The 27,928-nt window shown below is 36.0% G+C and overlaps 1 protein-coding gene across 1 annotated transcript in view; it reads right to left on the reverse strand.

Annotated features, from left to right (window-relative positions):
• FSTL5 (follistatin like 5) overlaps nucleotides 1-17,401 on the reverse strand; it is a gene marked incomplete at both ends in the record, with an annotated part of 247,105 nt that extends 229,704 nt beyond the window's left edge. Inside the window, one exon of the mRNA XM_084263325.1 lies at nucleotides 17,279-17,401. Within this exon, the coding sequence (XP_084119451.1) occupies nucleotides 17,279-17,401 (123 nt within the window). The remainder of the gene's footprint in view (nucleotides 1-17,278) is intronic.
• Nucleotides 17,402-27,928: the final 10,527 nt, after the last annotated feature.

Here is a 27,928-nt window from a genome sequence, read left to right on the forward strand (position 1 = left end):
AGTGCAGAACATATTGGAACTGTAAAGAAACCTTTCTTGTGTGTCCAACAGGATGAACTCAATGTAAACTTTTCAAAGCACAGTAGATTAAAGTAGAGAAAATGTTAAATTTTCTACTAAGTTTGTGAACTAAAAAAGATCATGGATGACTGGCCACACAAATTGCTACTCTGGCAAATCATAAGTTATAAACTATTTGCAATATATATCAAACTAAGCTAAACTAATTTAAATATACACAGAAATGTTCTTGGAAGGTAAAAAGCACCTTCTCTTGTGCTTTTACAAATAGTATCAATATCTTTTAAAACATCTAATATATTGATAACATCATTGCTCAATTTTCTATGACCGACAGTTTCTAAATAATGATGGTGTAGCATCTTTTTTTTTTTTTTTTTTTTGGAAAAAAGTCTTTTTAGTAGCAATAAGAGGTGTGGAACAGGATGGACAAAGGGACTCTTAATGTACAATGATTCCACTGATGAAAGTACACAGCTATTTGTAAAAAAAAGCTGAATCTATATAGACAGATAATCTTCTAGGACTAACAAATTCCACTAGCCATTTTAGAAATAATAAAGCTAATTTCTTAGCCCTGTTTAAATATGCAAACAATGCAAATGCGCCATGTGCCTTGGTTTTCCCTTTTTGAAAGAGTTGGTTTTTATAAACACTGGATGTTGTTCACAGAAGCACATTCACTCCCACTTAATTCTGTGTTTTTACAAGACAAACTACATGCTTCTATTGTATCTCAAACTTCACTCATTTCTCGCCTGAATCACCTGCTGAAGATCTGAAGGGCTGCCAGAGCGAGATAGTGATAAAGATGATGGGCCTTATTTCTTTCCTGCAAAACTCAGGCAAAGTCTTTTCCATGATGGCTGTATTTAAAAAGTAGCTACTGAATTAATGGAATTCTTTAAATAAACACAGTGATAATTAGTCTAAAACATATGGTAGATTTTCCTTGATATGTGACAAAAATTAAAATAATTTAATAAACATAAACCACTAATTACAGAAACTGATGAAAGAGAGAGTGCAAATATATTTGCTTGATTAACATCTCATAATGAAAATTTATCATTAGTCATATCATAAAATGTAATTAAAATGCATAAAATCAGTTTTGTCTTCACTACCTTTAATGTTCATTCTGTAGTGGGGGTACTTTATTACTATATAGTTACTTCAAAAAATTATTAAAATAATAATTGTTAAAACATATCATTGAGAGAGGTACCAAGATAATTTATTTCTACTATGTTAAAACATACACATGCTATGGTAGTTGAACAACAACATATTAGCTTATATTATAAGAAAACTGAAATATATGTGTACAGAAAATTTTTATTCATGGATGAAAGAACATGGTCACAGCCATAGAGAGCAAATGCACACAGGACCAAAGACAAGTTGGTAAATTATTCTCAGAACCAGTTTGATCAATGACATTATGCTGAACACTTGTATTTCAAAAACTTTTCACAGAATCACACTTCATCAGACTCTCAGCAACTTCAGTACAATTGCAATTTATGCTAAAAACACAGGCAAGGCAGAAGCAGCAACATTTTCATTTGTAAAGCTATTCTGTAGTAGCAGCCAGAAAGGCCTTGCATATTACAGTAAGGAAGAAAGAATGAGCAAAAAGTGATTCATTTTCCTGTTGCTCTTGTCAGAACACTATTTATGGCAGAGAGCTTTGTAATTTAATGTTTGCAACATGATTCTTGCACTAGTATTCTGCAAACATAGCTCAATCATGTTAGAAATTGCCACCATTTATGTCAGCAAATTCAGGGAAAATAATATGCCGTAGTTTGTTCCTGTAACAATTAACACATCACATGGATGTAAGATTGTGTGAAGGAAAAAAGTTGAGGAGTAAACTGTTGCAACAGAAATAAATAAAAATATAAGGCTGTTGAAGCTTTCAGAATTAATGATGTTCCCAAGATTAGGTATTACCGAATATCTTAGAGTAAGCCTTAGAAACCTCTGGGGAAAATTGGATAAAGTCTTGAATTCATGCAGCCTTATGAAAGGGATCCAACAGTATTTGGGAATCGTAGATACAAGACTGAAATATTTGTTTCATTCAAAACAGAACAACTGCAAAAAAAACCCAACCACAGAGGTGGGAGAAACTCAAATTTGCTGATTTGTTTCATTGTTTGCAGATTTAGATCCCTGAGGAATATGAATAATCATGGCAGACCCAGAAAGGCGACTAAGCAGCAGTTGTTCCTTCTTACACGCAGCAAATCAAAACCTTAAGAGGAAGCAGAGAAGAAACATACAAAAGTTCCACATCATCTTGTCTCTGCCTATATGCTTTTAAGGAAAGGTGTCTCCAGACCAGGCTTCAAAGCAGCACGCACTTTCTTCTGTCCAGATTCCGTTCATAGAAATTCTACAGCAATTCCAATCCACAGTTTTTCTATCTGGGTATGTACCAAGCAAAATACCTAGATGTGTTAGTAGGTCATGTACTAGACATAAAGGCAGCCTTGGACCATGAAAAGCTGAGCAGACAAGGCCTTTATCCTCAAGATGAAAAAATTGCTCTGGCCTAGAGTTACATTCTAACTCTACATTCTTCAGTAGCAACTGAGTTGAAGTATCTTCATACTAATGTCACAGTCATACTGTATACAAAAGATACATGTCACAGAATCATAGAGTCACAGAATCACAAGGTTGGAAAAGACCTTTAAGATCACCAAGTCCAACCATAACCCAAGTTTAGTTTCTGGAATCCCAGGTAACATTCTACAAAATAATACTTCTTTTCCAAAACAGGCAGAATCAGGAAGATGAATACGCTTTTCAAAGCATCAGTTCTTCTTGTTGAATTGTCCATGAACCATACAGACACTTTTCCTAAAACTGCCTAGTGCATAACGACCTGTGTGCAGCAGGCTGTAGATCAACCCCATGGGAAACAAATACCCTGGAGTTAGGCCTCTCTGCCCTGATTACTACTGCAATTGAAAAGAAGCTGAGTAGGAGTTTCGACTTTTATCTTCTCTTTAAATTTAAGGATTCTCATTTCCCTAAATCATTGCTTTTTTAGTAGGATATTTAAGTTTTCTATTGTCCTTTAATTTCTGATGCAAGATCTTGTCCAAGAGCAATCTTAAAGATTCTATCGGCCTAATAAAACAGTAGGTCCATAAATAAAACAGAAAATACATTCTTTCCTCCATATGTACCAAAGCAGAGAAGAGACTGTTTTCCAAATTTTGTGCCATTCCAAATTGAAGGAAAAAAAAAAACCCTCAAATACAAATCTTCACACTGACTTTAAGGATCACAATTCTGTATTTACACTGCTCTCATTAGGACAATTGTACCAAAATTATTTGCTGCAGTTCTGAGTTGAAAAGACTTGAGGGAATATGCATAGAATCTTACTCTGGGTAATTTTTGTAGGCAACTCACTCCTACAGAAATACAACATTACTGTAGTTTTTAGTTCTTAATATGATAAATTTATACTTAATTTTTTAATGAAAGACAAAGTACAAGTTAAATTTATAAGCATTTTCATAGCATGTGATAGGAAAATATTCTACTAATTTTATATGTCTGGGCAGTGTTGCTTTTTTTATAATGATTTAATCATTTAAACACCTAATCTATGGATGAATAAGTGGAAGAGGTATATACTTACTCATTGAAACCTACCACTAAACCAGCTTCCAGCTATCTAGCTAAAGTTGAAGGAACTATGAGTGCTACATAAATGTATATGCTATACAAAAGTAAATTACTTGTTCGACATTAAAGTTTAAATGCTCAGACATTCTGCATAGAATGAGTTTCCCATGTATAGACAAGACAAGACATACTTTCTTCCGGCCTACCAAGAAATACATGACATAACACAGGATCATTGATAAGGTTCTGGAGATGAATACACTTCTCATATAACTCATAAACTAATCATACTGTTTATATATTTATTCTGAAATTATCTAAGGACACTCGAGATTTGAGTATACAATGAAGGGAGAGAGAGATGTCCAAGAGGTAATATTTTAGCATATTGATTTGTCACTGGAAATTCTAAAGGGACAATACTTAATGGATATTCTATTATCTTCCCCCCATGTGAACAACTAAAAACTCCCTCACAATTACTGAAAAGTATTCTATTTCCTGACAATATAGTGTTATTCACACACACCCCCACCAAAATAGTACAGATGGATTTTAGCTGCACAGTTCTCATTGACATTAATGGGAGTAATTTGCCTAAAACCCTTTTTTTTTAAATTCAGAAATGGTTTTTAAGTGTAATTTTCTAAAGTGTAATTTTCTAAAAACCACATAATGTGTGCTGCATTTTATTATTCAGCCTGTCTGTGGCTCATTCAGATCTTATCTTTCCTCTGCAAATTTTTTCCTATATAAAAGAAAATCTGCAGGAAGAATAATAATTAGAGAGTATCACGAGAGCATCAATATCAATTACTTTCTTACAATCCAGGAATGCAAGTACTATTAAGTCTGTGATAGGACAAAATTATAGGTAAAATTGTAGTATGTCTACTGGCATTGATTAAACCCAATATGCTTGAGAAATTTCAAGGAATATGGTTTTGTTTCTACCCATTCATCTTAAAAAGGCAGATAAGGTAGCGTTAGGAAAAGGGAAGCTCATGGTATGAATGTTAATCAGTTGCACCTGCCCTTTTGTAAAGTCATCAACTGGGTATTTGAGGAATATATTCATTTTAACCAAAAACTTGATGAAAGGTAATGCTGTACTACCCCCTGTGTGACATTTAGGAATCTAAAAAGTAAGATGAGGAGTTTGTTTTTTTTCTATTAAGTCTTAGAAGATTCAACATTATCTCATTATTTGATTTCTGAATTTCAAAATTAATCATCAAATAAAGATATATACCCTACAGATATGCCAACAACTGGTTACAGTCTTCCTACTGTGAAGTAGACAGCGTATTGCAAAGCTTTCAGTTACTTTTTCTTGGAGTTCGTGCCAGAAGCAAGTAGGTTTTTTTTTTAAAGAAAAGCATGCAGACTGCTGAAATAAAAATTTAGTGAACATCTTAAATTCTAATCTAATTGATAACAATGAATTTTTTAAGCACAGGTCCTTTTTTACATATAATAAAAGAGTGCAAATTTTTCTTCCCTGCCCCCAGCTGATACTAATAAACACAGCTAAAATAGGACTAGTTTTTAGTAATGAAATATGAACAATGTCTTGCAAACATTTCCGGGTATCAGTACAAATTTCTGTCTGTTTCTTATTCTTTGAAGCATCTACATTTTACTGAATTTTTAAATACAGCTGTACTCTCTGAAAGATTTGCTCTTGGAAAACTGCCAAACTTTCATATTGTTCCATGCTTGAATTTATCTGATTGCTCCTGGTAATAGCCACATTGGCTACTAGATTCTTCTTTAGTTTCTCAATTATATCATACAGTTAATCTAAAAAAAGCAGACTTGTCAAGTCTGCACAGATGTATTCTTAATATTATTAGTGAAGGAAGTAAACAAATACCAAACCAAAGACTTTCATTGTATTCTGTCTATGAAGGAGTAGATTATCAGGAAGCAGTCATGGGAAGGTGGAGACAGATGCATCCAAATGATAAAATATGTACTTCACTAATTTTTAATAACAAACCAGCAAGGGTGACTATTTGAAAATATTAAGGTATAGAAATTATTTGAAGACTCAGTAATTTTTATTTTTTTATTAAAGTCAGGCTTTGCTCATGCCCCATTAACAGAAGAAGTGAAGAAATACAAAAATAAATGGGAGACCTTTACATGGAAATTCAGACTGGATAATACAATGGTTTCTCAGACCTTTCAAAAAAAATCCTTTAAAGTAAACATTTGCAATATAATTGGTCTTTCACAATTTTTTAGGATCAGTTTATGATAATATACTAGTTAATTTTAATTTTAACATATTTTTATCCAGTAGAATTGTTACATCAAATGATGCAACACCAAAATGTTATACCATCAAAGTTGAATAAATTCTATTACAATGCAATATTAATTCTCTATTATTTGTTTTTATATTGGAGTATTATCCATCGGTAAAAATAATAACTATTAATACCATTTCTTATTTCAAATTAATATATTTTAGAATTCATTGAGTAGCAGAATTGAATTACAAGAAGTTGTGTGATAGAATTAATATTAAGCAGATGTTATTAATATCGTGCCATGGTTAAATAAATATTTATTGCTCTTAACTTACATAGATGTACTGTTGCACTGTTTGTGTGTAACGATCATTTATATGAACAGCATAAATGTAGCATAATTAACAAGCTACATTAAATGAAAATTTTAAAATGCAGAAAATCTAAAAAGACATGTACATGAAACAACCTCTTGCTCATCTGAATCACTTTCAAGAAAGTCAAATAGTAACTTTAGAAAAAAACTATTTTGGGAAATCTTTGTTTTAATTTCTGTGCTTTAGACTTCAACATTCCATGTTCTTAAAATCATTTTAAGCACAGTTGTATCAAGGCATAGCAATCAAAACAGACATAAGACATCTTTTACTTAAGCTATCATTAGACTCACCATTTCCTTTGTGTGTCAGGCCTGAGCAGAGCTACCAACATCTTTAATATTTTCAGTGGTATCTTAATGTTCAGCCCCATTATTTGAAAGACCAACAAAAACAGTGTTTAGGGGTTGGCTTTTTACTCTGCAGGTTGTTTTGGATTGTTGGGGTTTTATTGATTATTGCTCCTGTTGTTTTCTTATTATTTATTTATTTATGGAAAACAAATCTGAAACTGAAAGATGTGACAATTCCTTCACTTTTGGTTGAAAGGATTTGAGCATACTGATGGATGTGGTGTTCTTGTCTGGTACGATCAAGTCGAATAGAATACCCTGAGCTGGACTACTTTTATGATCACATCAGCAACTATAAAAGAGGAAGAGTTAAACATAAGATGCTGTGAAAGCTCCTGTAATCTATGCAGAGTCACTCAACCCAGGACCGGACACATTTTAAAGGTGAGCACAGGCTACTACAGTAACAAAGGTCCACAAGATAAGATGAAAGAAGTCTGAGATTTGCTTACTGATATTTCAGTTTATAAAGAATCAAGAAGTTGTTATAAGTTTTCCAGATACAAAACTCTCGATTTTGTATTTTATTCAGCAAGGCTGCTGAAGAAAGCTTAAATCAAACCTACCTAAACCTAATACATATAAACACAGATCTGTTTCCTTCTATGGCTACTTTGCAAAACTGAAAAGTTTAAACTGATCAGGAAAATGAACTCTAAAGAAATAGCTTATGTATTGTGATAGTAAATACTTTCATGGCAAGAAAACAAAAGCCATGGTTTACATGAAGTGCAGATGGGTTTGTTTAACCTGACATCTTGGGAACATGAAAGCAGGACAGTTAACACCATAAAAGCAAAAAAAAAAAAAAGGTATAGTAACAATCAAATATGGTCTTATACAAAAAATGCCAGATTTTGTGTTCCAAATACATATCATATTCTCAGTAATAGTTCAAAATTACGACTGAAAGAAGTAATTGGAACAAATTAACCAATGAAGATGAAAGTATTAAAACTAGTGAGCTATTTTCCTAGTCTTAATAAGTGTGGGGGGGGTGTCTCAATTTGATTTTTTTACCACACAAAGTATAGGATTAAAAGTATGTTTTAAAATATAGATATTGAAGAGAGACATTTAGCCAATCTAACTTGAGCCAATTTACAAGTCTAATTGTACATAAATATCGTCCTTTAAATTTATACTTAAACATGATGGCATTAACAGCTTTCTTAGAAATCTTTATTGCTATGTCAATGCTGCATTTACTCAGTTGTGAATATATAGATGCACAGTGCACTGATATTTAAAACAAAGTACATAATTCTTTTTATTTAAAAATAGAATTTAAATAACTAATTAGACTCAAAAAGGGGAAAAGGAACCATAAACTAAGTGGACCATTATTTAGTTAAAAAAAAACCAAAGGAAGTTGGGGTACATCCCAGATTGTCTACACACCAATAAAGCTATTATACATTGTGTTTGTAATTTAATAATATTGTATATTGATTTTCACATTTTATTACATTACAATCATTGCATGTGCCACAAGATATGCTTTTCATTTAACGAACAAAGGTCACAGAATCACAAGGTTGGAAAAGACCTTTGAAGATCATCAAGTCCAACCATTCCCATCCTAAGCTAAACCATATCCCTAAGTACCTCATCTACCAGGGAAGGTGACTCAAACCCCTCCCTGAGCAGCCTGTTCCAGGCCCCAACAACTCTTTCAGTGAAGAGCTTCTTCCTAATATCTAATCTGACCCTGCCCTGGCACAGCTTCATGCCATTTCCCCTTGTTCTATCTCCTGTCACCTGGCTGAAGAGCCCATCACCCACCTCTCTACAACCTCCTTTCAGGTAGTTGTAAGTGGTGATAAGGTCTCCCCTCAGCCTCCTCTTCTCCAAGCTAAACACCCCCAGCTCCCTCAGCCGTTCCTTGTATGATTTGCCCTCCAGCCACTTCACCAGCCTGGTTGCCCTTCTCTGGACTCACTCCAGGACCTCAATGTCCTTCTTATGGTGAGGAGCCCCGAACTGGACACGACACTCAAGGTGTGGCCTCACCATGGCCAAGTACAGGGGCACAATTTCTTCCCTAGTCCTACTGGCCACACTGTTTTTGATACAAGCCAAGATGCTATTGGCTTTTTGGCCGCCTGGACCCACTGCTGGCTCGTATTCAGCCTGAAGTCAACCAACACCCCCAGGTCCTTCTCTGCCTGAAGAGATAGCAATGGTTAACAAAGATAATAGAAGTCTGCATCTTCTAGTTAATGAAACTAGGTATTAAATCCTTTGAAAAAGTGACTGAGAAAAGCAGCAGTGGAAAATGATAAAATAAAACATTTGACTGATACAAAAAAATATACTGAATTATCTAAAGAGTAGTCTTGTGGATCTGAAGAATAAGAGACAGCAAGGACAGTGTGGAGAAGAGCTTTTATGTAGCAACATGGACTACAGGTATTCATCTTCTTTCATGATCTTAGAAATTCAAAAGGCACAAATTTGAGCAGGACTAAAGCATCCCAAGTAACATATAAAACAAACAGCTCTGGTTTTTTTATATTACTGTGATTGTGATTTATGATTATGATTTGCCATTGTAATAGAGTATGAAAATCATACTCAAGAACCTGAAATGATAGCTGATATAGATTCTGTCTCCATCAACTCCCAAACATCAGAAAGGTCCAAATCCCATTATTTCATCTATTCAGATGATAACTGAAAATTCGCTTCCTAAGAAAAATATAAGAAGGCCAAGCTGAACACTATAGAAGATAATTACACAACCTACATAAACCATTAGTTTATATTTTATTCTTTGTTGCCAAGCTGACACATGAAATTAAACAGGCAACGTTAAGTATAGATAACACATGTAGATTTTATAATCCCTGAAAATAATTGGGCAAGAGTAATCTTTTTCATAATGATGATTTTTAGTAATAGGAACACGAAAGTTCACCAAGAGGTTCACAGCAACAGTAAAGATACACTTTTTCTCCCTCACTAACCCCACAGACTTTACTAAAAGTTTATAGCTAAGTGTTGTTAATGAGATAGCACTGGAAGCATCAGCAGGCAGCTTGAAAGAGCTTCACACGTGTCTTAATTCCAGACTTTGAAATCCCATTTTTCCCCTCGCAATGAATGGTTGGAAGGACAATAGAAGAAATTTAACAGAGGCTTTACAGACAACTTTCCTAATACATTTTCAAAAAAATGCTTTGAGTGCGTAGTAAGAGATGGCAAAAATAAAAAGTAAGTTTCATTTGTATCATCTTACTGATATACAATGATTGTAATGAGACGTTAAAAAAATATAGCTGTGTCTTGTGAATTCTGTTGCCCACAGGACAAAGCAGATTAGAATGAAGAAAGAACTCCCACTCCCTGAGAAACGCAAAATAAAATAATGTTTTATAAGACTTCTTGACTATAGTTAGACAAATGATTAAGGGGGGGAAGGGGGAGAAAAAGCAAGTCTTGTTATTTAAATGAAATACTGGAATTTGCTGAGGACTTAGATACTGTCTTCAGGGAGCCTCAGATGGATGAAAATTCTCTTGTTACCTTAGAGCTGAGAGCAGCACTGACAAGCTCAGGAAACACTCTGTTCTTATTCCTCAGAATTCACTGCTGCATCTTACTGTAATGTAGTTTGGGGCTTTTTACCCCGTCTCTCTCTGTCAAGGACAGAGGAATTTAAGAGTATCAAACTCTATGCCTTCACGGATCCTGCAAGCAAAACGACTTTCCAGATAAACACCTTGAACTATAAACCTCAGGTTATTTGGAGACCAGACCACACAAGAAAAGCTCAGGCTATTTTTGAATCCTGAAGTACCATTTTCTGTGCATATCTTTCTTGGTTATGATACTCTAAATGAAAATAAAATCATCCTACTCTCAGCCTGTCTGTATTTTACAGGTGTTTCATTATAACACAGGATGTGCTATTAGTTGAGGGAAGATGTTTTATAACATTTGGGCAAAAAAACTAAATGCGGAAACTTTTATTCCGTGTTTTTACTTTCACATTTGACTTTAATAAACTGGAGAAGGCACTATATGTTTTTCTCTTGCTTTGTTTCATTCAGCCATTATTGTCTAAACACCTTTAAACTGGACCTAATTCTAATCTAAACTAAACACCTCTAAAATGACCTCATCCTGAGGCCTAAAATAATGAAAATTAAAGTTAACTCCCTAACTTAACAGCAAACAGCAATGGTGGGAAAGGAGGGAGAAAGAGGTAAAGAGGCAGGTTTTTCACAGGAAGTTAAACCAAATTTAGTCTAGAGAAATCACACAGACAGCAGTGGCTGCTGTGCATCTGACTAAGATCTTGTTAGCCCTTTGGTAAAAAAAGGCAAAATAAGGACAAGGCTGGAAACAGTATGGCAAAATCAGTTATTAGTAGTAGCCCATTAAAATTGTAGAAAACAAAGTATGGCCCCTTTGCTGTACCCCCTGTACCCAGCTGCTTAGTTGGATTAAAAAGCTTTTTCATGGCTAAAGCTCCTGCATAGGATAAATTCCAAATTTCCTCAATCCCTCCCTCTCTCTTTTGCCCAGATTTCCCCGGTTTGTTGCTCCTCCTACCCTCACCCACTTGCCCAAGCCAGCACTTAGTCTTAGCTAGGCATTACAACCTTGACTATACCAAATGTAATCGTCTTCACGCTCTAAGATCAGAATTGGGCTGGAGTAAAATCTATCAAGGCAATGATGAGTAAATCAGCAATCTTCACTGATTGTCTTTTGAGACTAAAAACAAACAACTCCCTACCCATAACGATATCATTCCTGCTGTTCTTATTATTCCCTGCTAAGCCATATGAATCACTTGTCTTGCAGAGGAGGGCTGTGTGTGCATGTGTTTGATATACAGACTTGGCATGGTCTGGAATACACATATGAATGCATAGGCTATTTCCATATTTATTAGTCTCTAACAGAGAACCAGAACCCAACAGTCAGCGTTCCGTTGGCTGCCGCCTTCCTGTTTCTACCTAGAAATCTCAGACCATACACATTTTCACTGAAGACATTGCATAAACATTGCTCTCTGACAGAGCCATGCAAATTGCAAGAAGAAAATCCATTAGAATGCAAGAAATACTTCCTAATGATTTCAGGTGGGAACCTAGGTATTAGCAAATTGCTTTCAATACTTCAGCAGCAATACAAGGAGACTCCCAAATGAAAAGTCCTTACAAACTTTTCCAGTGTTTTCACAAATGAAGAACCAAGATTAACTGGCATAACAAGAAATGCACATGCTGTTCAGACATAGCCTAATGTTTTTCAGCCTAACTATGTAAATGTAAGCCATGGCAGCTTAACAACAGAAGAGGACTGGAAATGAAATTTTCAGGAGTGTTTTGTAATATTCTTTCTCCACCCTAGTTCAAGCCAACTCAGCTCTTCCTGGTTTGACTGATTTATATATAAACCATGCAGTCAATCATTTGATCTTCATGGCCATTATAATGGCCCTAATGTACATGGTTATAATTATAATCTGCTGCAAGTTCTTAGAGCTGTATTCTATAAATTATTACAGATCTTCTGTTAGAAAATTTCCAGAAAAACGTCTAATACTTGAAAGTCAGCAGCTCATGATAAGTATGTGATATTAAAAATTCTACTGTAATACTAGAGCAATTCCAACTAATGTATAATAAAATTAGAAAACTGTTCAAAGTGGAAATCTTTCATTAATACAGGATGTGATAAATTAGAAAGTCTGCTGAAGAAAAAACTGTTAATTCCTACAGATCAAGTTAAACACAAAATAATGCATTTCTAAATGTGTGAAATTGCTGCCTGTTTAAATGATATAAAGAGCAAAGTTGGGAAATGAGCAATATCCACAGAACTAGATCTTTCTTTTAGTTACTGTCAAAACACAGCAACTTCACATACCACCAGACTGTTCTGGCATTAGCTAAGGAAACCTTGCAGTCCAGACTCAAGGCTAGGTTTTGTGTTGGATTTCCACGGCTTTAGTAAGGGGATGGTATATAGGGGTGGCTTCTGTGAAAAGCTGCTAGAAGCTTTCCCCCATGCCCAACACAGCCAATACCAGCCAGCTCCAAGACCGACCTACCACTGGCCAAGTCCACAGTAGTAGTGCCTCTGGGGTAATATAATTAAGACAGTGAGGAGAACTGCTACAAAAATGGGAGTGGAGAGAGGATGGAGATGTGAGAGAAATAATTTTGCAGACACCAAGGTCAGTGAAGAAGGAGGGGGAGGTGCTCCAGGCACAGACGCAGAAATTCCCTTGCAAACCATGGTGAAGACCATGGTGAGGCAGGCTGTCCCCCTGCAGCCCACATAGGTTAACAGGGGAGCAGATTCCTCCCGCAGTCTGTGGAGGACATCACACCAAAATGATTGGAGACACCTAAAAAGGCTGTGACCCATGGGGAGCCCACAGCATAGCAAGCTCCTGGCAGGACCTGCAGCCCTGTGGAAAGAGGAGACCACACTGGAGGAAAGAATTGTTGGCATGTGGAACAGGCTTCCTAGGGAAGTGGTTGAGTCACCATCCCTGGATGTGTTTAAAAAAGGAGTAGATAAGGTACTTAGAGATATGGTTTAGTAGAGGACAGGAACAGTTGGACTCGATGATCTTAAAGGCCTTTTCAAAACTTGTGATTCTGTGAGGTTTGGTGGGGGGACTTGTGACTCTGTGTGGGATGATGCTGGAGCAGTCTGGTCCTGACGGTCTGCATCCTATGGAAGGGCCCCACACTGGGGCAGTTTTTAAGAACTGCAGCCTGTGGGAGGGACTCCCATTGAGCAGTTGGTGGAAGACTGTCTCCCATGAGAGACACTCCACACAGGAGTAGAGGAAGAGTGTGAGGAGTCCTCCCTCCCCATAAGGAGGAAGCAGTGGCAGAGACAACATGTGATGAACTGACCACAACCCCCATTTCTTAAACCCCTCTTCTGTTTGGAAGGACAGAGGAAGAGAGATAAGAGTGAAATTAAACTGGAGAGGAAGGGAGAGGTGGCAAGGAGGTGTTTAAAGATTTGCTTTTATTTTCTCATAACCCTACTCTGATCTGATTGGCAATAAATTAAACTAATTTTCCCAAGTTGCGTCTGGTTTTGCCTATCTCAGTAAGAGCTGAATGATCTCCCTCTGTCCTTATCTCAACTCTTGAGCCTTTCATTAAATTTTCTCTCCCCTGTCCACATAAGGAGGGGACTGATAGAGCAGCTGTGGTGGGCACAAGACCTCCAGCCAGGATCAACCTATCACAGTTATCTGTATAGTTGAAACATATTTTACTATGATTTTCTGCAACAGTTGTTATTTTAAAAATGTAATATTGGACACTGAAAAACAGTGGTTTCATTTGCTAGTAAAAAGATTGCTTCCTTAAAGGCAGCACAATTCTCTAAGAAAAACCTGGATGCAGGCTCTCAAACATGGCAGCATTGAAAATTTCTATCAATAATACCAATTCTCCTAGTTAATTCCAATGCTAAGAAGGGCATAAGTTCCATAAAACTGTGGTGTAAGACAACATAATATATAGTTGAATCAATTATCTAAAGTAGCATGAGATATAACCATATAATTGTTAAAGTATCTGTCCTCACATTTAGTATATTATAAACAATAGAAAAGCCCTCTCAAAAACTGTGTAAACCAAGAACATAGTAACATCAGTGGAGGAAGAAAATGCTTTGGGTTTTATATTAATATTCTGTTACTGGGAAAATATCTGTTCACATTCCTTTTCCAAATTCAACATAGGTATACAGAGAAACCTGAAAACTCATGAACTCTTAACTGTAGATTAGTATGAAGAACTAATCTCTAGAGTGGAGCTTTAGGTAAAGAGCAGAGTCACCTAACTGGCAAGACATGTTGGAACCTCTTTGTGATCTACCTGCACGGCATATTCTCCCCTGCAAACCGGGATATGAGGAACCACACAGCTCTGAATCACATCCCCACATAAAGTTACCAAACAACCAAACTACACACCTCCTGGGCCTGAAAATTAGTAAAAAGCTACAGGCTAAATATCCTTGCATGAATCTGTGATGAATCGTGATTTGTCTTTAAAACATGAAGAACTTCTCCCTTTAGCTCATCACATTTTATCATCAACCTATTAAAGCAGTGGATTAAGGGATATTGTCTTTTTTTCACTATCATCATATTTATATTTTCTAATAAAAATTTGTAAATATTTTTAAAGTATAAATATTTTTTAAAATATTTTGTAAAATGTTTTCTACAATGCTATTTTGAAACTATTTCTAAAAATCTCTGCAATTCCTTTTAAGTTTCATCAGTAAAATCCCATCACTATTACACTGGCAATATAGATTGCAAAAAAGAAAACAAAACCATTTTATTATTTGTAATTACTAATTTTGTATTCTAATGAATCATCTAGTCACAGAATGGTTGACAATGAAAAGGACCTCTGGAGGTCACCTTGTCCAGTCCCCTTGCTGAACTATGGTCGCCTAGAGGCTGCCCAGGACCACGTCCAGATGGCTTTTGAGTACATCCAAGGAGGGAGACTCCAAAAGCTCTCTGGGCAACCTGTGCCAGGTTTCAGTCTCAAACAGCAAAAAAAGATCAACATGTAGCACTGTGCATAAAGCTTTTCCTTATTTTTAAAGCTTTTTCCTTATGCATTCAGACAATCATGCATTCAGACTAAATGCCTGCTTGCAATTTCTGTGCATGAAGAGCTGAATTTCTTCATAATCCCTTTTAAAACAACGAAACCTTTATGCATGACCATTCTAACAACAAACTCAGTAATTTTTTTCACGATAATACATACTTAACAACAAGATTGTTTTTGCCTGCAGACTGAGATTTGGAGTTGCTGTTGGACTACTGTCCAAGTCAGATAAATTTTCCTTTATCACAGCAAGAGTGATTACTTTTTTTAATCTTTGTACTCAAACTTGCATTCACATTGCTTGATCAAAGCAAACATGACTGCTGGTATTCATTATCTTCTTCTGTTTGTAATAAGTATTCTACTTGCATAATTTAATCTAAGCACTTGATATATCAAGTGTTTGATTGAAGCAGAAAGTCTCTTTTACCATATTATGTACACATTTTGAATACGTGTATCTGTGCCATAACTGTTCTTAAAAATCAATTTTAGAAAAGTTTTGCATTCCTTTTTTTATGCCAACAGATCTCCATAATAAAAATGCTGAATTATACTAAACCATTTTTAATCTATATATATTACCTAGAAAAAGCCCACCGTATTTTCTTCACTTCACAGAATAAATTCTTATATATTTTGTCTTTTTCCTTTATACTTAGATTTTTTTTTCTAGCATCCATTTTCTTTCCCTTTAAGCTTTATCTTCTTTTAAAAATACAAACCCTATTTATACTATAAGCCATTTCCCTTTGTTCTGCACTTACTCATATATTTAAATATGCTTTTCAAAAATAAAGAAGGAATGTTCTAAATTTCAAAGGGTTTTTTTTTTTTGGTCTTATTTTTCTTGTGCTATTTTGTTTACAGATGACAAATAGAAGCAGCTAACAAACCTGATGAGACAAATTTTCAGATTTTGCAAAATAGTGTAAACACCTGCATGCTTGCACAGTCACGTATTTACTTGACCAGGGCCTGATGCATTTTTATACTGACTGAAGGAAGTTCTCTAGAGGATGCACAATTTTATGAGATTTAAATTTTAATATTTTATTTTTCATCTGTTAGAAGCTTTCTGTACTTGACATGCATAGTATGCAAGAATCAGCTAATAGGCAAGGATTTTACTTGCCTGAGCAGAACTCTATTACCAGTTCCTCCTCCTTATATGCTGAGATAGAATCACATGATATTGTATCTTTTTTTTGAGGACCAAGATGAAACAGTTTTCATTTCATACAGCTTTTATAAAAATTATCGAGAAATTAAACTAGGCAGACCTTGAAATATTAATAGAACCTAACACATAGAGTTTCTGGCTATAATTCAGTCTTTCGAGTTGTAGCGCCTGGATTCAGAAGAAGGGGAAAAAAGAAGTTCTTTTATCATCTTTGTTGGCCTGATTGTAGGCCTTAGGGCTCCTCAGATCTTGCTCTCATGAGCACCATGGCAAGAAGAAACTAAGATCAGATCTATGCTAGCTTCAGACAGCCCATGGAGATACTACAGCCCTGTTTCTTATCAGCTGTTTCTCTTCAAGCAACCAGAGGAAGAGCAGAATTTGTTAGCTGAGAAATGTTTGGGAAGTCCTGGATTCATGCTAAAGGTGTGGAAGGAGGGCAAAATTTGACTGGTCAGTCACTCACTGCCCAGCGAGTTCTGGGACAAGTCATTGCCTTAGGTCGACGCTGAGAATTGCTTTGAGAGACAATCTCAACTGTCTCTGTTTCCAAGTACCTGTCGATATACATAATCTCTAGTTTGTGAAACTAGAACAGAGTTCAGCTCACTATTTTTGAGAGTTTTCTAGGCTTTCACATCAAAACACATTCTGTTTACTTGTCAAGTCTATTTTTGGAAGCATTGTTACAGAAAAAGTTATACATTGAACATTATTTCAATAAACACAAACAAGAAGAGGCCAGTGTGGAATTTATCCCTTGATCATGGAAGGAGAGCTATAAACACTAGAGAATCATCTGTACCTTGTGGCGTAATCTTACTAGGGGCTGATAGGGCCTAAAGTCGTATCCTTCCTTGGCTGGCCACCCATCTGCTCCCAGCAAAATGCATCCAAGAAGTAAAACAGCTGACCACCACATAAACATCTTTACAGGTCTGTTCCTGTCAAAATAAAACGTAAAAGTTCAGTGACAGACTGCAATATTACTTTGGCACAAATCAAATAATAAAAGTTTACAATACCGATATTCCATTTGTGGACTTGAATAAATATAATACAAACAGGGTAATCCATCTGGCACAACAGCAATAAGGAAAAAGAAAACCTAAAACAAGTGTTTGGGACCACAATATCAATTCTGTTGTGCTGAGCTGAATGTTTTCTTATCACTATTTAATACTCATATGAGAGGTTCATTGAGGAGGAATTAAAAACAGAAAAAACCTCAGGAAAGACAAGACATCATAGAAAAGCAGCAGTGAAAAATTCAACACTGATTTTTCCTCAAGTGAAGAAAAAAATACGTGCATCAATGATGCATTCATCAACTTTTTATTTTAAATAAAGTCTCCTGTGCTGACTGTTCACAACCTGAAAGTGTAAAACATCTAGCATATGTCTAATATTATCTTTACCTGATCAGCACTTAAGTCTAAAATGTAAACAAAGCACCATATTTTCTGACAAACTTCTGGAGGAATTTTTAAATTGCTGTATTGAAATTATGTATGTATGACTATAAGCTTTATTGCATATATCAGCATTATCAGAATATTTCAAGTCTATTAAGTAAAAACCCCAAATCTTGCCCCAGTATTCACTGCAATCAAGAAAAAAAAATCAGGGTAGATAATGTGAAAAACTTTTTTGGTTGTTTTGGGGTTTTGGATGTTTCTGTTTCAAAATCCCACAGGTCATGTTGCAGATCACCGCAGAAGAGACACTAAAATAATAATTAACTGATATTTCATAACATTGTAACATAGTGTCTTTTACTGTGAGTACATACTAATAACTTCTTATTTGCATACATAATGCCACCTTGTTGAAATTTGTGTCAGAACACTAAAAATCACAGATCTCAAAAAAACTGTGAAACAATTATGAAGCAGTGAAAACTGAAACACTATTTACATCCATTTTCTCTTCTCATGCAAAGCTTAAAATTGCAGACAGCTTACACATGTGTCGGGTTCAACTAGGATAGAGCTCATTTTCTTTCTAGCAGCTGGTGTAGTGCCATGTTTGGGAGTTGGGATGAAAGCAGTGCTGACACCACACTGATGTTTTAGTTGTTGCCAAGGAGTCAAGGACTTTTCTGCTTTTCATGCTGCCCTTCTAATGAGAAGATGGGGTGCACCCAGGAAGCTGGGAGGGGATACAGCCAGGACACGTGACCCAAACTAACCAAAGGAGCTATTCCATACCAATGACATCATACTCAGCATAAAGGGGGGCTCATCGGGGAGGTGCACATGGCTCCAGGATGTGCAGTTTGGGGACAGCCCAGCTTTGGGATGGCTCTGAGCTGTACAGGCTGAGTTGTGTGGTACATTGTGTATCTCCGTTTTTGTATATTTTTCTCTAGAGTTCTGTTATTGTTATTTCTCCTCCTCTTGCTGTCCCAGTAAGTTGTCCTTATCCCAACACATGATGTTTGCCTTTGTCTTTCCTCTTTTCTTTCCCCCCCCCCCACTTCCCCATTTTTCACTTCACCACTTCCCCAGGGTGAAGGAAGGGAGAGAGTGGCTGTGTGGTGCTCAGCTGCTGGCTGAGGCAAAACCATGACAGTATATTTTATCTTCATAAATAGAAATGTTATACAAAGAAGTGAGGAAGGGGGAGGACAAGACCACTCCTAATAGCAGATACAACCTTTCGTTTCATGAAAAGAGAAATTAGCAGAAAGCTACACAGCTATTTGCAATTTAATACTAAAACAGAGTGTCAAATTAACAAATTCAGACTTTATATTGTAAAGGTATATTTTAAATACCAATATCTCTCTGGTAGATTGCATCCAATATGTAACACATACAATTATGCACAGTTAAACACCTTGTCCACTTAATCTGTGCTCTGTTCATAAGTTTGACATCCTGCAGTCAACAGTTTAGTTTGTGCTGATTACACTGTTCTGGTATATTTTTAAAAAGTTATCAAAAATTACTTTCTATTCAAAGGAACAAAAACAAAACTTATTTTTCTAGACAAAACTGGATGGGTTTGAAGATCAAGTCCTACATTATCGGCCCATGTGAAACTCATGAGGTTCAAGAAGAACAAATACTACACCTAGGGTGGGGCAGTCATCACCAATACAGACTGGGAGATGATGTGATAGAGAGCAACCCTGTAGAGAAGGATTTAGGGGTGGCTAGTGGATGAAAAGCTCGACATGAGCCAACAATATACAGTCGCAGCCCAGAAGGCCAATCATATCCTGGGCTGCATCAAAAGGACTGTGGCCAGCAAGTCAATGGAGGTGATTCTGCCCCTTCACTCAGCTCTCGTGAGACCCACCTGAGAACTGTGTCCAGTTCTAGTGTCCCCAACATAAGAAGGATATGGAACTGTTGGAACGGGTCCAGAGGAGGGCCTGGAGATGGTCCAAGAGCTGGAGTACCTCTCCTATGAACAGAGGCTGAGACAGTTGGGGTTGTTCAGCCTGGAGAAGGCTCCTGGGAGATCTTGTAGCAGCCTTCCAGTACCTGAAGTGGGCCTACAAGAAAGCTAAGGGGGGACTTTTTAGAAGGGCATGTAGTGATAGGATGAGGGGGCATGGTTTTAAATTGGGAGTAGATTTATGTTGGATATTAGGAAGAAAATCTTCACTATGAGGTTGGTAAGGCACTGGAACAACCCACCCAGGGAGGTGGTGATGCTGGAGGTGGTCAAGAGGTTGGATGGGTCCCTGAGCAGCCTGGTCTAGTGAGAGGTCCCTTCCAACCCAACCATTCTGTGATTCTGTGATTATCCAGCTACTATGGTACATTAACATGTGATTCATTAGAACCAGAATCAGGAAATTAGATACTGATATTAGAGAGATGTACAACAATCTGGAAGAATTCACAGAACTGTTTGTAACTTTAAAGGCCTTGACAAACTTACATTCTGAAATTTATGAGAAAATCCACAAGAGGTGCTGAAAAAAAATTCAGAGAACGTGTGTAAAGTTTCTTTTAAGCAAATACATAAAGATAAAATCTGAACTATAGAAGGCCTAATTTTATAGATACATATAGCATGAGACTTTCCTTATGTGGTTCCTAACAGATATAAAACCTGCATTTCATAAGAGGTTTTAGTACCAATTAGAAATATTAGATATTTATTATTGATATTCAGCATCTGTGATGAACAAACATCACAGCAAACTGATCCCATCCCTTTGAGCTATGTGCAAGTCATTCTGTTTAGTCTATATTGCTTAGGCCTGTGATATGGGGCAGAGGTGAACAACTACTATGCAGGGTGACTTCAGCATGTGGACTTATGGATGATTCCTTTTTTTTTCCCTTTTCTAACTTCTTTCTAATGCACTTACCCTGCTAATGTAGAAACCTCTTGTAAGAATAAAGATAATCATGAATAAGTACAAAGCATTGTCAGAGTATGTACAGGGTGTTAAAGTCTTGCCTAACAATTGCTTTCTTTCATAGCAAATCAGCTGAGCATAAAATGTGAAGAAATTTGGGATCAGTTATTATTATGTATCATTTACAGTCATGCTCCCAGCAATACTGTTACACAAACTGTGTATCACTCTTCATACAGCAGTAGCTCTCAGTCACCTGATGGCAGGAACTGCACAGAATTAATTCCTGTGGAGATTAATATTAAAGGTATTACATGGACTCTAGCCTTCCTTCTATTCAAAGCCTCAGTAATGAGATCCTGCAGAAGCCTGCTACACTTCTTCCGGGCCTAGTCTATAAAATTTGGTAAAACCACTTAACAGTTGCTGCCTGGTTAGTTCCCACTCCAGTTGTTTTTTACCAGCCTGCTTAGCTTTCATACTTTTAACTCCATCTCAAGCCTGACACTAATACTACTTTGATTTTGGTGTAACAAAAGATAGGTGGTGTCAATCTCATTCTGGGCCATCCTATTAATCAAATTTAAGATTTCTTCTCATTTATCATTATTTGTTCCAACAGTACCCACTTCAGGTGCCTTTTTTTGATACTCTACCTTTTCTAATATGCACAGTAGATGTGTATCTCCTAAGATATCTCTTACAGATTATATCAAGCATTGAATTAATTGAAACAAAGACAAGTCCTACCCTATTACAGAAAGACATTTTATATAAATAAGTTAAGGCTTATTCTTTTCTTCCTGTTCATTAAATAGATGTTAAACTGATGAGAGAAGGTGACACAGTGAAGTTTTCTGGGGTTGCCCCCGTATATCCACCAAAGCAAAATTGCTACTCAGATGTTCCACTGGACTATGGGGTTATTACAACAAATCTAGCTTACTGACTTGATACACTGGAAAAGATTATTTCAGAACTCTAAGAATGGAATGGCATTTTCCTTCACTGCTTTTGTGTTAGTTCTCAGTATCACAGTATTACTAGAACTGTAAGTCCATTGCAAGAAGAAAGGGGAAAAAAAATCAAATCAGAATCTTGACTTTTACTCTCAAAGAAAACACACATTTTTTTCATGTTTGTTAAAAAGTTTTTCAATAGTTTATTGTTGACTTTTAAGGTCAGAATCTGGTTAGGAGTTATGCATGCTAAAACTAGCTATGCACAGCTGAACCTTTGTCCCGTTCATGCACTTGGGGAATATCCCTTCATATGATGAAAATTAGGTTGGAGAACAGTGATTTCATAGAAGTCAGTAAGGGCTGCCACATTCCACCGCCATCTCATCTAAACTGCATATATTTTAGCCCACAGAAAGGCTTCTTTGTACTTGCACAAAAGAAGAGAAAATTATCACATGCTCTGTTTCTGACTTTATAGCCTGTTACTTGTATGTAAACACTTAAAATGTAAATTAAAGACGTCAGCTTTTTGGACAGATGCCACGTAAAATCCCAGAAGTTTGTAAGTTATCTGCAATTATTATTTGCCTTTTCAAAAGTATAAATAATCTTTTTTCCCAAAGTATTATAACTTTTCTGTTAAATTTAATGTACAGCTCAATGACTATTTAAAACCTACTACCAAAAACCACAGTTCTCATTAAAACAATGCTTTATTAAGTCTTTATTATAACTAAAAAAATTATCTGTTGTTATAGACATTGTTTAAGTGCTGAATTAAAGAGGTGGAATTAAAATAAGTTTTCAAACAAAAAGAAATATCTATCAACTCCATATATTCATATCTTAAAAACCCCTGCTTCTTATTTCTATTTAGAGGTACAGCACAAATAGCAACCAAAGGATTTTTTTTTATATTTCTTGTAACATTTATATTATCAAACAATCAGAAATTGTGTTTTCAAAGGATGATCATACAGTGCACTCTGGGGCAAAATGACATATTTCTGAAATCAGATTTGCATCACTGATCTCGATCTTGTTCATTCCTTGATTATAATCTGACAGAATTTGATGTTTCAGTGTTTGGATAACATTTTTTCTGTATTCTTTAATTATATGACTACCTCCTTTCCCTGCTCCCCCCGCCATTTTTTTTGTTTGTTTGTTTGTTTGTGTCATGTCTTGGTGGACATACGGAGTTTTAAGCAGTCAGAAACTATTTCACAGACTGTTAAATTTGAATAAATGAATGGCTACTGTTACTTCGTATGCATTTATTAACTGCACAGAATATTATATAAAATATCTTTCAGAAAACCTGGAGATAAGTGTTCTTAAGTGATTCCAAGGTCAAAGAAATGGTTTTGATTATAACATTTAACTATTAAACTTCACAGGAAAATGCTGAAAACTAAAGATTTTGAGCATTAAAAATACAGAATTATTTTTTTTTTTTAAATATGAGAGTTCAACAAATACAGCTCATTGCAGAGGTCCTGAGTACGTGCAACAATCTTTTGTACTTTCCTACCATCATTTGGAAGAGTTCTACTACAAACTCCATGACACTATATATATTTCTGAGAACTTTGGAAGAGGTAGGGAGGGGTAGCATGTACCTGTAAAGGCATTAATCTCACTCTCTTAGTGGACTTGCTACAGACTGAAACTTAATATCTGAATTAAGCAGCTAAAAAGTCAGAGAAGATGGAGGAGAGGCCAACTTTGAAAAAAACATTCCAAGAAATAATTCAATAAAACTTGCTTATATTTCACAATTTCGGTGAAACCCTATCAAACAGATATTTTTCTTCTTGGGTTTGTCACATCAGTGAGGCATGACTTAGACAGCATCTTAGGCTGTCATTAAGCAAATATTAATCAAATTGTACCTTGTATTAAAAAAAAGTTTAATAACTTACTATACATAAGAGGATTCTTTTAGTCTGGGACAAGTTTGTTCCCTAAAAACCCTTGAATGAGCAACACTGCTGGAAGAGCTGTACCGTCTGAACTGGCAGCTGGAATGCCTGGGGGACCTCACTTTCCTCATTTATGTAAGGGAATTGAGAACATAAGGTCACTCCTCAAGCAAGTAACCTGTTCTGACCCTTAAAATTTCTAGATTGCATTACTGTTCTATTCTTTTCATACAGTTTCCAAAGCTATTATTATATTGAAAACCTCTTTATAACAATATTTACTCATGTATTCAGTTTGCACCCATTTGTATTGAGACACTTGGTTGCAAATTAGTTGTCTTCTGAAGATATGTATTCTTCAAGCTGACCTTTATCACTGGTACAGCAGAAAATTATTCTGCTTAAATCAGAATGGCAAAGAAGAAAGACTTAATCACAGTTTTCTACTGAAACTTATGAATCACAAGTATGAAATATTTTATTTCATAAAGAAAATTCTGCTTGGTAAAATTCTACATGGTATGTACTCTTAATTAAAAATGCAGTCATTGAATACATTTGCTACAATGCAATCAAACACAACTGAGTCTGCTAAGCAGAGCAAATAGGGCTAATCTTTTACCCTTGAGACTTCAGGCTGCCACACATGGTTTTCACTTCAAGATGCCTACTGTTGTATCACTATTTCACTTAATAAAGAAAAAAAAAAAGGAAAAATACCATGAAATTATAAGAAAGTCTTATATGAACTGAATATCCAACCTCTTTGAAGCTATCATTAGTAAATTTAACATACATTCTTCTGTAAGCAGAGGCACCTTAGATAGATACATAATCAGGACTTTTACATCACTGTGTGATGCATATTGCCTGTTTTATCTTAAATTATAATGATAATATTACACTCAGTAAGAAAGGGCTAACTGATCTGCAGGGATAAGTGGTTCATCTATTCAACTTCTAAGCCACCCAGAATGACAGATCTTGGAAGTGGGGAAAATATTGCCTATCTAATTTTATTTCCATAAAAAGGTGTATAAAAATAGCATACCAGTTAATTAAAGTATTTTTCAGGTTTGGTTGGGGTTTTTTTAAAGGAAGCTACATAAAAGGTTTGCAGAATTGCCACAGATATCCTTGTTGATGAGCTAGTCACACCTGAGTTCGAGACAATTCCTCTTTCAATTCTTGAGAAAATGCAATGAGAATCTCTATCTCCCTTTTCCCTCCTGCTAATGCTTTTCACCCTTGCAAGTTCAGTACTTTGTGGAAAACAAACTAAATCCCAATTCTAACACCTTCATTACAAATATCTAATCATGATAAATATATTCTAGAATACCCTGGTAAGCACTTCGTCTCAAGGTTTATTATACTTTGTAAATCTTCTCAGCAGTTCATTAGTAATGTAAATTTTGTTCTCTGCCTCTTAGTTTAAATTGTTGGACTAGGAGAGATGTTGCTATTATGAGAGTTTAGCAAATACATACTAAGCACTATTTTACCTCTCCCCATGCTGCAGTATTCACAAGCAGGGAAGATATTTTTTCTATTATATTATACACAACCAGTTTTAAATGTGATTATGTACATATACATACAGTGCATTAAAAAAAATCTGATGAAGAGTGAAAGTGTATACCCAAATACAAAAATTCCCTATTTTAATATATTTATATATATTTAAAATTAAGAAAATTTCTACTTTCAAATAAATTCCTCAGCTATAACATTCATTTTCTGTATTAATAAATGATGACTAGCCAGGATATTTGATGCTAAGAAACAAGACATAATTAATCTGAAAGTACAATCATTCCACCCCAATAAACTAATTTAATCAACTTAACACACCTACAAAGTATAAAAAATGAATTTTTAAATACTGGCTAGATCACTGTGTTCCTCCTACCTTTAAGAGAAAAGACACATCAGATATTAACCTGACATTCAATAAGAGGTCATTTTTAACATATCGAGTAGTAACTGTACACTCCCAGGACATACCAGTCTTTGTCTTTTACATACTATTAATCTAAAAAAACCTTAATTTTCTATTTTGCGTGGATCAGAAAAAAACCCACAATATATTCAGTACTATTAATCTGTTTATAAAATAGTTACAGTAAAAATATAAACCATGCTTCATTGCCTGTGACTTCAAGGACCTCATTATATGTACAGATGGATGCAAATGCCCATTAGGGAAGAATACATTGCTACCCTTTCTTAAAATGCTTTTATGAAGCACTATGGTTTCATTGCAGAAAAAGCATCTACAAACAAATGGCAAATATTTATTACATTCCATGAACTTTGAACAAGCAGCAGAAGTGTTAGCCAAAAGTATGCCTTCTCCCATTCGCCTGCCTCTACTGTACCACACGAGTGTCTCCACATCTTCAGCGCAGTCTGCATCCTCAAAACCCTCACAACAAACATCTCCAAGCTATCACACCAGAAATGGGGTTCTTACAAGGTAATTGCAGTACCAGAGTCTCTCTATGAATGCAGCCATAATCCAAATCTAGCAGCCTGTCCTCTTTAAAATGCTATGTGGAAAGCAGATCACAGTGTCGTGACAGCAGCTCTCTCCCCCAGGACTCGCTGCCAACCTTTCACGCACAGCACACCTCACATTGTCACTCTTCAGTTCTTCTCCAGCAGCAACAGCCATGCTCTGAACCTGACTTGTTAGGTCACCTTAACTACATACAGCAGGCTTGGGGCTTGCAACAGCGAAACACAGTGCTGCCACAGCAGCCAACAGCTTGTGCATCTGTGTACCAATCTGTTCTGTCTCTCAGCAGTTACTTTATGCAGCTACAGCCACTGACTACGCAGGCAAATGCTCTTCATCCTTCACCCACTGAAAGAGGCTGGCACAGTCACTCCGGAACAGCCAGCGATGCTACTGACAGCTCATATGCTGGAACACGCAAGGGGAGAAGTACATTTTTTTTTAAATCTCTTGAAAATCACTCACCGTTCTAGATGAATTTTGCCTTCTGCTGACTCCTGTCCATCTCTCACTCACATCTCTGATTTGAATTGCAAAACTATCATGCTGTGCAAGAGGAAGGTGGAGTGCAGACCCTTACACTCCTGGTCCTGCACTATCAAACTCCGTCTCTGTGTAGACATTACAAACACATCAGGTGCCTCGGAGATGTAACCCCCCTCCAAGGGCACATCTGTGGTGAGCAGCAAGCACAAGGGGCAGGTTTTCCTTGCCTCTCATTGTTTCTCCCTACCTTCATTTTGCTTGCACTATCAGTAGGTAACAACAGGAGCCCAAGCAACAAGTGTCTACAGGGGGATGCAAGTGGGATGCATCTGCCCAGGGCTTTTCTAGAAAAGTTTCTTTGGACTTGTGCCTAAGGCTCACAGGTGGCTCTCCTGAGCCCTCACACAGGTGGTGTGAGTGTGATAGGAGGATTTCTGAAAAAACAGAACACCTGGAATATGGATGGGGCAGGGACATTTATTAGGTGAAATTGTTGCCACAAAACTCATGCTGTGATTTAATCATTTTGATTATTTATTCAAAGGATAACACTGATACCAAGGCAAAAGATAGTAAAACATTATCTTTTGTCTTGGTACCAGTGACCCAAGTTTCAATGAATTAAAAAAAAAAAGGTAAATGGCAATTTTAAACCTTTCTTATGGCCTTCAAACAATGTCATAATTTTTTCAATATTATAGAAAGCAGAACAAAATGAGGGTACTATATTACACATATCTAGGTGGAGCTTTTTAAATAGAACGGAGTTGTGTGTGTTGATCTAATTTTTTCCTAAGATTTCAGTAACAACCTCAGGAAACTGGTACATTTACCATCACTGATATATACAAGTGCTAGTTTATGGGAGTTATACTGTCAGCAAGACACTCTCTTTCTTTCCTCATTAAGAAAGCTTGTTACAGCTGGTTCCTTAATATCCTAGAGGATTAATGTTTATCATCATGGCAGTATCTGAACCGATGGGAATTCAATTGCTTTATGTTATGAAATCAGAAATAAAAGTTTGCCAGCTTAGAACTCAAATATTTTGGTACTGTTAATATTTTACAAAATTTGTAAATTAACACCTGACAGAGCACTGCATTACTGTGTTCTCTCTGCATTCTAGACAAGAAAACCACTTTGTTTTCCAAGTATTTTGTGTAATGTTCTTACATAAAACACTGCAAACGTTAATTAAAGGTAAGAAGAAAAAACAGCTGTTGACACTTAGAAA

This window comes from Gallinula chloropus (assembly GCF_964237585.1).
Source record: "Gallinula chloropus genome assembly, chromosome: 4".
Taxonomy (NCBI): Eukaryota; Metazoa; Chordata; class Aves; order Gruiformes; family Rallidae; genus Gallinula; species Gallinula chloropus.